This window comes from Bos javanicus, chromosome 29 (assembly GCF_032452875.1).
Source record: "Bos javanicus breed banteng chromosome 29, ARS-OSU_banteng_1.0, whole genome shotgun sequence".
NCBI lineage: Eukaryota > Metazoa > Chordata > Mammalia > Artiodactyla > Bovidae > Bos > Bos javanicus.
The window spans coordinates 20,419,989-20,432,456 of NC_083896.1; the positions used below are offsets into that span (position 1 = coordinate 20,419,989).

The 12,468-nt window shown below is 36.7% G+C and overlaps 1 protein-coding gene across 2 annotated transcripts in view; it reads right to left on the reverse strand.

Annotated features, from left to right (window-relative positions):
• LUZP2 (leucine zipper protein 2) overlaps positions 1–12,468 on the reverse strand; it is a 518,912-nt gene that overhangs the window by 109,722 nt on the left and 396,722 nt on the right. For both annotated transcript variants that reach the window (XM_061406186.1, XM_061406187.1), the window contains exon 7: positions 4,129–4,191. In XM_061406186.1, the coding sequence (XP_061262170.1) occupies positions 4,129–4,191 (63 nt within the window). The remainder of the gene's footprint in view (positions 1–4,128; positions 4,192–12,468) is intronic.

Consider the following 12,468-nt stretch of genomic DNA (forward strand, 5'->3'; position numbering starts at 1 on the left):
TCAGGTATACATCAAAGTGATTCAGTTGTATATATACATGTATCTATTGTTTTTCAAATTCTTTTCCCATTTAGGTTGTTAAATAATATTGAACAGAGTTCTCTGTGCTATAACCAACAGAAGGTCCTTGTTGGTTATCCATTTGAAATATAGCAGCCTGTGCATGTCAGTTCCAAACTCCCCATCTCTTCCCTCCCTCCTCTTCCACCCTGTAACCTTAAGTGTGTTCTGTAAGTCTGTGAGTGTGTTTCTGTTTTGTAAATAAAAGATACGTTTATAAATTATGTAAAAAAGCAGAATGTATATAATGTACATATTATGATTATTAACAGATACATATATTAATCACAAAGCAGATATGCCTAATACAAAAGGAACTAAATAGTGATATAAAAATAATATAGAATATGAATACTAAGTTAGAAAAAGTGAAAAATAAAATAATTGTTAAATATTTTATAAACCCTATAGTACATATAGAAATTGAATATAAATTACACAGCACCTTTGGTTTGGGCTACTTAAAAACAAAATTCTTTCTTAATATTTATTTAAATAAAAATTTCAAAATATTGAGTATGTTCCAAGTGATGGGTTTTAAGTGTTTGGGGCTTTTATTTGTTTGTTTGGCCTTATACATTTAGACATGTTTTGACATTTTTCTATAATGAGAAAATAATACTATAGAAATTAAAAAAATAGATATATGTAAAAGTAAAACAGAATAGCACAATGGAGCATAGGTATTCCAGAGAATGTCAACTCCAAATTGAATTAAGGAGGATAAAAAGTACTCAAGTCCTGGGCAAATAATCTGAAGATCCTCACTTCTTTCCTTAATATAGAATGTTTACTGCTGCTGGCTGCCTTTCTCAGTCAAAAGTCAGCCCTCAAACATTAATAAGGACACTGAATTTATCAACCGGCCTTGCAACTGTCAGCACATTCCATTATTTTTAAGATAAAATTCATGTGCTTTAGTGGTAAGCACTGCTCCTTCACATATTATCTTCACTAAAAACCATCAAATCTATTCAAAATTGAATAGATGCTCAGGAAACTACTTCAGGGAAATAAAATATTCTACTACTTATCTCAAGATTCAGCAAGTTATTACCAAAAATATTTTGTGGACTCATTTGAATAAGTGCATGGATAGATTCTGGTCACAAAATTATAATGTTTCTACTATCTACTGCCCTGGCCTACATATTCATGTGCATGTACATATGTAGGTATGTTTTCATTCATTCAATTAACATGTTTATACAATACCTAAAATGTGCACTGTTGATACAAAAGTTAGCAAATGAGATGATATAAATGTAAGCTGTCCCAAGATGAGTGAATGAGTACCTTACAGCAGAAATTGTCTGGGTGGTTCTCCATTAACAATTTAGGTTTCTTAAAAAAAAGCAGTTTTTCACAATAGAAGTTGAAAACACTTAAGTCTCACTTTTATACATAGATGCACACCCAAGTTTGGGGAGACTTCTTAAAAATGTACTTCCTTTATAAAAATTATGACACTTAAGGACAAATGTTTCCCCCACACCCTTTTCTTTGACTCTGTACACAGTGACATAGATCTTTAGCCACTATCATTGTACAATGAGGAATTAAAGTTTAGAACAAGTCAGTTATCATGATATGAAAAAGTCTGAAATACAGAGAAACAACTCCGGGTCCTTGCTGACATAGTTTAGCTACTAAATAAGTTAATTTAGCTAAAAAATTGCCATGCTTCTAGACCTCCTGCTATTGGATGTAATAAAAACCTAGAGATTAAATTGTTTGGGAAGGGAATATGGGATGACATTCTAATTTATGCAACTTCATGGTCTATTCATATGCAATCACCTGATTGCATGTATAAGTGTTCTTCTCAAATTGACATAAAATAACAAGGCTTACAAATAATGTCTCACATTTTCAACAAATCCTGATTTGGGTAATTTCTGAAAGTTGATAAATTACTAATCTATATTTGAAAAAAGTGAATTTGTTAGTCACTCAGTCATGCCTAACTCTTTGCAACCCTATGGACTATAACCTGCCAGGCTCCTCTGTCCATGGCATTCTCCAGGCAAGAATACTGGAGTGGGTAGCCATTCCCTTCTCCAGGGAGTCTCTCTAACCCAGGGGACTGAGCCTGGGTCTCCTGCATTGTAGTCAATTCTTTACCATGTGAGTCACCAGGGAAGCCCAAAGAGCTGTCATACAACAAAGAAGTAAATCATGGAAAATTATTGGATCTTCCTATTCTTTTCTCCAAACTTTTCTAACTCTTCAATTTGAGAATTGATATTCAAAAAATTTAAAAAGCCTCATATGATCTTCTATCTTTACATAAATCTCCCAGCCTAATACCGCAAACTTACCAGCTCTAGGGAGCTTGGAATTTTTTTATTATATTCCTAATCTTATTGTGTTGAGCAAATCAAACAACTAGACATTTCTTTGCAAATATAAACATGCACACACAGTTGGTTTTTTTCCCCCAATTTCAATTATTTGTTGTTGATGACTGCAAAAAGCTAAAGCTGAGCTGAATGTAACAGTCAAGATACCCTGAGCGCGAGTCTCAGTATGAAAGATTGATGGTACACAGGAAAACATTAATACCTTGGATTTTCCTCTTTTATCTATCATATACAATGAGCAGAGGGCTGAGAGTCAGAGAGCATTAATGAGAATTAGTTCACATTTTCCTTGGTGTGCTAAAGAACATTTTGTTATAAAAGAGGTTAAAGGAATGACAGGAAGCATGTTTATGAATGACTGAATGGTAAAATATTCCCAGATTCATGACTTGCATGGAATAAGAATTTAATAAATATTGGTTCTCATCATAGGAACACCTTTGTATGACTCTAATCCAAAAGTAAATGTGTCAGAGAAAAGTGAGAAGTTATTTTTTACTGTTTTCAACAGAAAAACTAAAGAATTTTCCAAACATTAAATAACATGAAGAATTATCTCAAATTAAACCTGAAGATAGATTGGAATGATCACTGTAGTGGAAACATTTTTGAAAAACAGATATTACACACAAATTAATTTACATTTACTTATTAAACAAAGTATTATTCCTAGTACGAAAAGCCTAATATTCTATTATTCTACTGCATTTGGGAATGCAGGTGTACCACAAGCACAAGTAAAGGCTCAGCTTCTCTGCTCAAGGGAGATAAAAGGAAGTATCTGTATTAGTTTCTTTTTGCTGCTATAACAAACTACTTTGATCTCAGTGACTTAAACAACACAACTTATTCTCTTAAGAGTTTGGAAAGTCAGAAGTTTGAAATGAATTTTACGAGCAACATCAGTGTTGAAAGGGCTGTTTATCCCAGAGGCTATGTGGGAAAATCCTTTGCATTGTCTTTCCTCCTCCAACTTCTCCAAAGGTTACATAATCCGTTTTTTTTTTTTTTTTTTTTTTACTTAAGCCATCCTGTATTACTCTTATTAAAAACGTGTGCAATATACTCAGTATACACCTAGATAACTTAGGATAATCTTCCCACCTCAAGATCCTTAACTTAATGACATCTGTAAAGTCTCTTTTGCCATAAAATATCACATTCACAGGTTCTAGGGATTAGCAATGGATATATTTTGGAGGCCATTAGTCAGTTAACCATAACCATAGTTTGTGATAGATGTCTACCTACAGTCTTGTAAAGGAAAGTATAAATAATGAAAATCAATCAACCATGATTAAATATAAAGATTATAATAAAGAGACTAATGCAGGGATCTCTGAAAGTCAAGAATGTAGGTCGCCAGTGAACCTGATCTCTTGAAAAGTGTTCAATATATGCTCACTGTAATGTAAAAGCATTCTGAAAGGCAGTATTCCTCAATGTTGAATTACAGTAATTGAAGTTTACAAAGAGACTTTAAACACCTTGAAATGAAGTCTGCCTTTGATTAAGAATGTACCCAGGAAACCATATCTGTATTTATCTCCATTAATTAAGTAGGCAATAAAATGAAAGCACCTTCAATTCAGTCAAATATAACTCTAATTCCTGTGAAAACCTGGAAATTAAATTTAAGCTAAATAGTATTATAGTTTAGGTATTGAACCAGCCAGCTGGAGGAAGTAGGGAGAAAGATGCTTACCTTAAATAATAAATCCTTCTTCCCATAACGAAGCTCCTTCAGCTGGGACTGAATTTTTTTTGACTGTAAGAACAAAAACATGAATTAGAGACTTAATTTCATTTACATTTTCAAATGTCAAGATTAAAATTCCTTTAACTGCACAAGAATGAACTTTGCAGCCAAACAAAAAAAGAGTTCAACTAGTCTAGAAGTGAAAGAGAAAAGCTTAATCTCTGCTTTGGGAGTCAGACATCCAGCTATTCTAGGCAGGAAGAAAAAACAGAAACCTGTTCAAAGAAGTGTACTGTTTAAAAGGTAATATTTAAAGAAAGTGGCTTATTGTTCCTCTCCTCAACCCTCCCCCGCAAAATTCACACACACACAGAATGAGTCATCTAGGCATACCCACTGAAAGATGAACTCCCAGGTTGGTATTTTCCCAATATGCTACTGGAGATCAGTGGAGAAATAACTCCAGAAAGAATGAAGAGACAGACCCAAAGCAAAAAACAACCACCTAGTTGTTGATGTGACTGGTGGTGGAAGTAAAAAATCTGATGCTTTAAGAACAATAATACATAGAAACCTGGAATGTTAGGTCCATGAATCAAGGTAAATTGGAAGTGGTCAAACAGGAGATGGCAAGAATGAACATCAATGTTTTCGGAAACAGTGAACTAAAATGGATAGGAATAGGTGAATTTAACTCAGATGACCATTATATCTAATACTGTGGGCAAGAATCCCTTGGAAGAAATGGAGTAGCTTTCATAGTCAACAAGAGAGTCCAAAATGCAGTTCTTGGATGCAATCTCAAAAATGACAGAAATCTCTGTTGGTTTCTAAGGCAAACCATTCAATAATACAGTAATACAAGTCTATGCCCCAATCAGTAACGCTGAAGAAGCTGAAGTTGAACAGTACTATGAAGACCTACAAGACCTTCTAGAACTAACACGCAAAAGATATCCTTTTCATTATAGGGGACTGGAAGTCAAGAAACACCTGGAGTAACAGGCAAATTTGGCCTTGGATTACAAAATGAAGCAGGGCAAAGGCAAACAGTTTTGCCAAGAAAACACACTGGTCATAACAAACATCCTCTTCCAAAAACACAAGAGAAGACTCTACACATGGACATCACAGATGGTCAATACTGATATCAGACTGATTATATTCTTTGCAGTCAAAGATGGAAGCACTACACAGTCAGCAAAAACAAGACGAGGAGCTGACTGTGGCTCAGATCATAAACTCCTTATTGGCAAATTCAGACTTAAATTGAAGAAAGTAGGGAAAACCACTAGACCATTCAGGTATGATCTAAATCAAACCCCTTATGATTATATAGTAAAACTGGGAAAATAGATTCAAGGGTTTAGATCTGATAGACAGAGTGCCTGAAGAACTATGGACGGAGGTATGTGACATTGTACAGGAGGCAGAGATAAAGACCATCCCCAAGAAAAAGAAATGCAAAAGGCAAAATGGTTGTCTGAGGAGGCCTTACAATAGCTGTGAAAAGGAGAGAAGCAAAAAGCAAAGGAGAAAAGGAAAGATAAACTTATTTGAACGCAGAATTCCAAAGAAAAGCAAGGACAGATAAGAAAGCCTTCCTCAGGGATCAATGCAAAGAAATAGAGGAAAATAATAGAAGGGGAAAAACTAGCGATCTCTTCAGGAAAATTAGAGATACCAAGGGAACACTTCATGCAAAGATGGGCACAATAAGGGACAGAAATGGTATAGACCTAACAGAAGTAGAAGATATTAAGAAGAGATGGAAAGAATACACAGAAGAACTATACAAAAAAGGTCTTCATAACCCAGGTAACTATGATGGTGTGATCACCCACATAGAGCCAGACATCCTGGAATGTGAAGTCAAGTGAGCCTTAGGGAAGCATCACTATGAAAAAGCTAGTGAAGGTGATGGAATTCCAGTTGAGCTATTTCAAATCCTGAAAGATGATGCTGTAAAAGTGCTGCACTCAGTAATGCCTGCAAATTTGGAAAATTCAGCAGTGGCCACAGGACTGGAAAACATCAGTTTTCATTCCAATCCCAAAGAAAGGCAATGCAAAAGATTGTTCAAACTACCATACAATTGCACTCATCTCACACAGTATCAAAGCAATGCTCAAAATTCTCCAAGCCAGGCTTCAACATAACATGATACATAAATTTCCAGATGGTTAAGCTGGATTTAGAAAAGGCAGAGGAATCAGAATTCAAATTGCCAACATCCGTTAGATCATCAAGAAAGCAAGAAAATTCCAGAAAAATATCTACTTCTGCTCTACTGACTACACCAAAGCCTTTGACTGTGTGGATCACAACAAACTGGAAAAGTCTTCAAGAGATGGGAATACCAGACCACCTGACCTGTCCCCTGAGAAATCTGTGTGCAGGTCAAGAAGTAACAGTTACAACTGAACATGAAACAATGGACTGATTCCAAATTGGGAAGGAGTACGTCAAGGCTATCTATTGTCACTCTGCTTATTTAACTTATATGCAGAGTACATCATGCAAAATGCCAGGCTGGATGAAGCACAAGCTGGAAGCAAGATTGCATGGAGAAATATCAATAACCTCAGATACACAGATGACACCAACCTTATGGCAGAAAGCGAAGAGGAACTAAAGAGACTCTTGATGAAAGTGAAAGAGGAGAGTGAAAAAGTTGGCTTAAAACTCAACACTCAGAAAACTAAGATCATGGCATCTGGCTCCATCACTTCATAGCAAATAGATAGGGAAACAGTGGCTGACTTTATTTTTGAGGCTCCAAAATCACTGCAGATTATGATTGCAGCCATGAAGTTAAAAGACACTTGCTCCTTGGAGGAAAAGTTATAACCAAACTAGACAGCATATTAAAAAGCAGAGACATTACTTTGCCAATAAAGGTCCCTCTAGTCAAAACTAATGTTTTTCCAGTAGTCATGTATGGATGTGAGAGTTGGACTATAAGGAAAGCTGAGCGCTGAAGAATTGATGCTTTTCAACTGTGGTGTTGGAGAAGACTCTTGAGATTCCCCTGGACTGCAAGGAGATCAAGCCAGTCAGTCCTAAAGGAAATCAGTCTTGAATATTCATTGGAAGGACTGATGCTGAAGCTGAAGCTCCAATACTCTGTCCACCTGATGGGAAGCACTGACTCACTGGAAAAGACCCTGATGCTGGGAAAGATTTAAGGTAGGAGGAAAAAGGGATGACAGAGGATGAGATGGTTGGATGTTATCACTGACTCAAGGGACATGAGTTTAAGCAAGCTCTGGAAGTTGGTGATGGACAGGGAAGCTTGGCATGCTGCAATCCATGGGGTCACAAAGAGTCATACATGACTGAGCGACTGAATTGAAATGAGGTATATCTATACATATACCTGCAGATATATATTGCTCAGTTTCACTGCTTATTTTTAATTTTATAAATTGTTAAAGATTAAATAAACATGAGTTTCAGTTGACAGTCAAGTTTATATTTGGTTGTATATTGAATATAAAGGGGAGGTAGCAAGCAAGTGTTTCAAGAGGTGAGGGAAGTAGCTAGAATGCTAAGAAGTTAAGGTGAACAGTGTTTGTTAAGATAATAAACAGTGTTTATTAGGATAATGCTTTTTATGAGGACTATTACAAACAAAAAAGTGTTTGTAAGAAAGACATATCTCCCAGCAGACATGTTTGTCTACTGTTTGGAAGACATTCTGGTGAGCCACAGATGGCCGATTAAGCATTCCTATTTTTCCAGAGCCGTCCCAATTTCAAACATTCTAACATTAGGACCTCAATTATTTGTCTTTATCCATCTAAGATTATAGGTTCTGATTCTTCAGCAGGATTAAAAAGAATACATGGAAATAGATTATCACAGTTACATGAAATGATATTTGAAAAATAGGTTAGTGGGAATGCAAAATGCTATAGTCATTTGGGGAAACTGGTTGATAGTTTCTTATAAAATAAATTAGACAGAAATTCTTTGTAGGTATTCAAGCAAGAGAAATGATAATACATACATAAATGCTTAGTACTTTTATCCATAAGAGTCAAAAGCTGGAAATAACCCACATGTCCCTTAAGTGGTGAACAGTAAACAAATTATCATACGTACATGAAATGGAATGCTAAAAAAGAGTGAGCCATGTTTTAAATTTAAATATTTTAAATATTTAAAGAATAGCAAGAAGAGATAAGAAAGCCTTCTTCAGCGATCAATGCAAAGAAATAGAGGAAAACAACAGAATGGGAAAGACTAGAGATCTCTTTGAGACAATCAGAGATACCAAAGGAACATTTCATGCAAAGATGGGCTCGATAAAGGACAGAAATGGTAAGGACCTAACAGAAGCAGAAGATATTAAGAAGAGATGGCAAGAATACTCAGAAGAACTGTACAAAAAAGATCTTCACGACCCAGATAATCATGATGGTGTGATCACTGACCTAGAGCCAGACATCATGGAATGTGAAGTCAAGTGGGCCTTAGAAAGCATCACTACGAACAAAGCTAGTGGAGGTGATGGAATTCCAGTTGAGCTATTCCAAATCCTGAAAGATGATGCTGTGAAAGTGCTGCACTCAATATGCCAGCAAATTTGGAAAACTCAGCAGTGGCCACAGGACTGGAAAAGGAACACATGTATACCTGTGGCAGATTCACTTTGATACATGGCAAAACCAATACAATATTGTAAAGTTAAATAAAATAAAATTTAAAAAAAAAGGTCAGTTTTCATTCCAATCCCAAAAAAGGGCAATGCCAAAAAATGCTCCAACTACCTCACGATTGTACTCATCTCACACGCTAGTAAAATAATGCTTAAAATTCTCCAAGCCAGGCTTCAGCAATATGTGAACCATGAACTTCCTGATGTTCAAGCTGGTTTTAGAAAAGGCAGAGGAACCAGAGATCAAATTGCCAACATCTACTGGATCATGGAAAAAGCAAGAGAGTTCCAGAAAAACATCTATTTCTGCTTTATTGACTATGCCAAAGCCTTTGACTGTGTGGATCACAATAAACTGTGGAAAATTCTGAAAGAGATGGGAATACCAGACCACCTGATCTGCCTCTTTAGAAATTTGTATGCAGGTTCAGGAAGCAACAGTTAGAACTGGACATGGAACAATAGACTGGTTCCAAGTAGGAAAAGGAGTATATCAAGGCTGTATATTGTCACCCTGCTTATTTAACTTATATGCAGAGTACATTATGAGAAACGCTGGACTGGAAGAAACACAAGGTGGAATCAAGATTGCCCGGAGAAATATCAATAACTTCAGATATGCAGATGACACCACCCTTATGGCAGAAAGTGAAGAGGAACTCAAAAGCCTCTTGATGAAAGTGAAAGAGGAGAGTGAAAAAGTTGGCTTAAAGCTCAACATTCAGAAAACGAAGATCATGGCATCCGGTCCCATCACTTCATGGGAAATAGATGGGGAAACATTGGAAACAGTGTCAGACTTTATTTTTCTGGGCTCCAAAATCACTGCAGATGGTGACTGCAGCCATGAAATTAAAAGATGCTTGCTCCTTGGAAGGAAAGTTATGACCAACCTAGACAGCATATTCAAAAGCAGAGACATTACTTTGCCAACAAAGGTTCATCTAGTCAAGGCTATGGTTTTTCCTGTGGTCATGTATGGATGTGAGAGTTGGACTGTGAAGAAGGCTGAGCGCCAAAGAATTGATGCTTTTGAACTGTGGTGTTGGAGAAGACTCTTGAGAGTCCCTTGGACTGCAAGGAGATCCAACCAGTCCATTCTGAAGGAGATCAGCCCTGGGATTTCTTTGGAAGAAATGATGATAAAGCTGAAACTCCAGTACTTTGACCACCTCATGCGAAGAGTTGACTCATTGGAAAAGACTCTGATGCTGGGAGGGATTGGGGGCAAGAGGAGAAGGGGACAACAGAGGATAAGATGGCTGGATGGCATTACTGACTCAATGGACGTGAGTCTGAGTGAACTCCGGGAGTTGGTGATGGACAGGGAGGCCTGGTGTGATGCGATTCATGGGGTCACAAAGAGTCGGACACGACTGAGCGACTGATCTGATCTGATGTTTTAAATAAAATCTGAAATATGTAACAATATGGGTGGATTTCTAAGGTCTTATACTATGTATTCACAAAAAAAGCTTTATTTTGTAAATTACCATATATATGATATCCTAGAAAAGACAAAAGACTAGGTTGTAAATCAGGTTACTAGTTGACATGGGCTGGGGGGGTTGATGGTAGAGATTATAAAATATCAAGTGGGAGGTTTAGTTGTTTTTGCTGTTTAGTCACTAAGTCTTGTCTGACTCTTTTATGACCCCATGGACTGTAGCCCGCCAGGCTTCTCTGCCCAAGGGATTTCCCAGGCAAGAATACTGGCTGCTGCTGCTAAGTCACTTCAGTCATATCCGACTCTGTGCAACCCCACAGATGGCAGCCCACCAGACTCCTCTGTCCATGGGATCTCCAGGCAAGAGCACTGGAGTGGGTTGCTATTTCCTTCTCCAGGGGATCTTCCCAACTCAGGGACTGAACTCATTGTATTGCAGGCAGGTTCTCTACCATTGAGCTATGAAGGAAGCCCTTAACTTGAATATTGGTCAAACCCTCAAAGTATATAGATAAATGGGATTAATTCTATGAAAACTATACCTCAATAAAATTCAATTTTTGTTTTAGCTCACCAAAACAGCTACATGTGAAATATTAAGTTGAACATTCTGTAACACCATATACAAAACTAAACCAAGAAGAATTAAAGACCTAAATGTAAGATCAAATACTGTAAAACTTTTGGAGGAAAATACGCAGGACATAATTCATTGCAATGTTTTTTGGATCTGTCTCCAAAAGAAAAGAAACAAAAGTAAAAATAAACAAGTGGCACCTAATTAAACTGAAGAAGTTTTGCACAGCAAAAGAAACCATCCATGAAACTATAAGATGTGAAACGATGCTTAACGTTGCTAATTATCAAGAACATGCAAATCAAAACCATAAACAGATACCACCTCACATCTGTCAGAATGGCTATCATCAAAAAGTCTACAAGTAACAAATGTTGTTAAGGATATGGAGAAAAAAGAACCCAAGTATACTGTTGCTGGTGCTTTAAGTTGGTGCTGCTGCTGCTACTGCTAAGTCGCTTCAGTCGTGTCTGACTCTGTGTGACCCCATAGACGGCAGCCCACCAGGCTCCCCTGTCCCTGGGATTCACCAGGCAAGAACACTGGAGTGGGTTTCCATTTCCTTCTCCAATGCATGAAAATGAAAAGTGAAAGTGAAGTCGCTCAGTCGTGTCCGACTCCTAGCAACCCCATGGACTGTAGCCCACCAGGCTCCTCCGTCCATGGGATTTTCCAGGCAAGAGTACTGGAGTGGGTTGCCACTGCCTCACTACAGAAAACAGTATGGGAGTTACTCAAATGAGTAAGAACACTAATTCAAAAAGATACATCTTCCTAAATGTTCATAGCAGCATTGCTTCAATAGCCAAGATATGGAAGCAACCTAAGTGTCCATCAAAGATGAATGGATAAAAAGGATATTGGTATAAATATATATAATGAAAGTCAGACAGAGAAAGACAAATACTCTATGTTACCTGTTATATGTGGAACCAAAAAAACATAAAACAAAATAAATCTAAAAAAACAAAAAACAGACTCACAGGTATAGAGGACAAACCAGCGGTTCCCAACAGGGAAGGGGTGATGCGGAGGGGCAAGGCAGGTATATAGGATTAAGATATACATGCTATCATGTATAAAATAAATTAAGTATCAAGGATATATTGTATAGCACAAGCAAACATAGCCATTATTAAATAAAATATAAAATGCTGAATGCCTGTTATACACCTGAAACTAATAAAAATCAATTATACTTCAATAAAATAAGAGAATAGGATAAATCCAGTACACTTTCAGTTTAGATGCAGGATTTAATACAGTCTTCATTTCTTGACTATGTTTTTCAACTTAGGTTTAAAATTTAGTAATGAAATGGTTGTTAAATTTTAATGTACATAAGAATTACCGGAAGGGCTTCTTAAACCACAGATGAAGTCAGTGAAACTTTTCTATATGATACTGTAAGGGTGGATATATGTCATATATTTGTCAAAATCTATAGAATGTACACCACCAAGAATGAACCCTAAACTAAACCAGGGACTCTGGATGATAATCACGCATCAGTGTAGTTTCATTGATTCTAAAAGATTTACCATTTTGGTGGAGGATGTTGATAATGGTGGAGGTTATGTGTGGGGGCAGGAGTATATGGGAACTCTGAACTTTCTGCTCAATTATGCTATGAACCTAAAACGTCTCTAAAAAATAAAG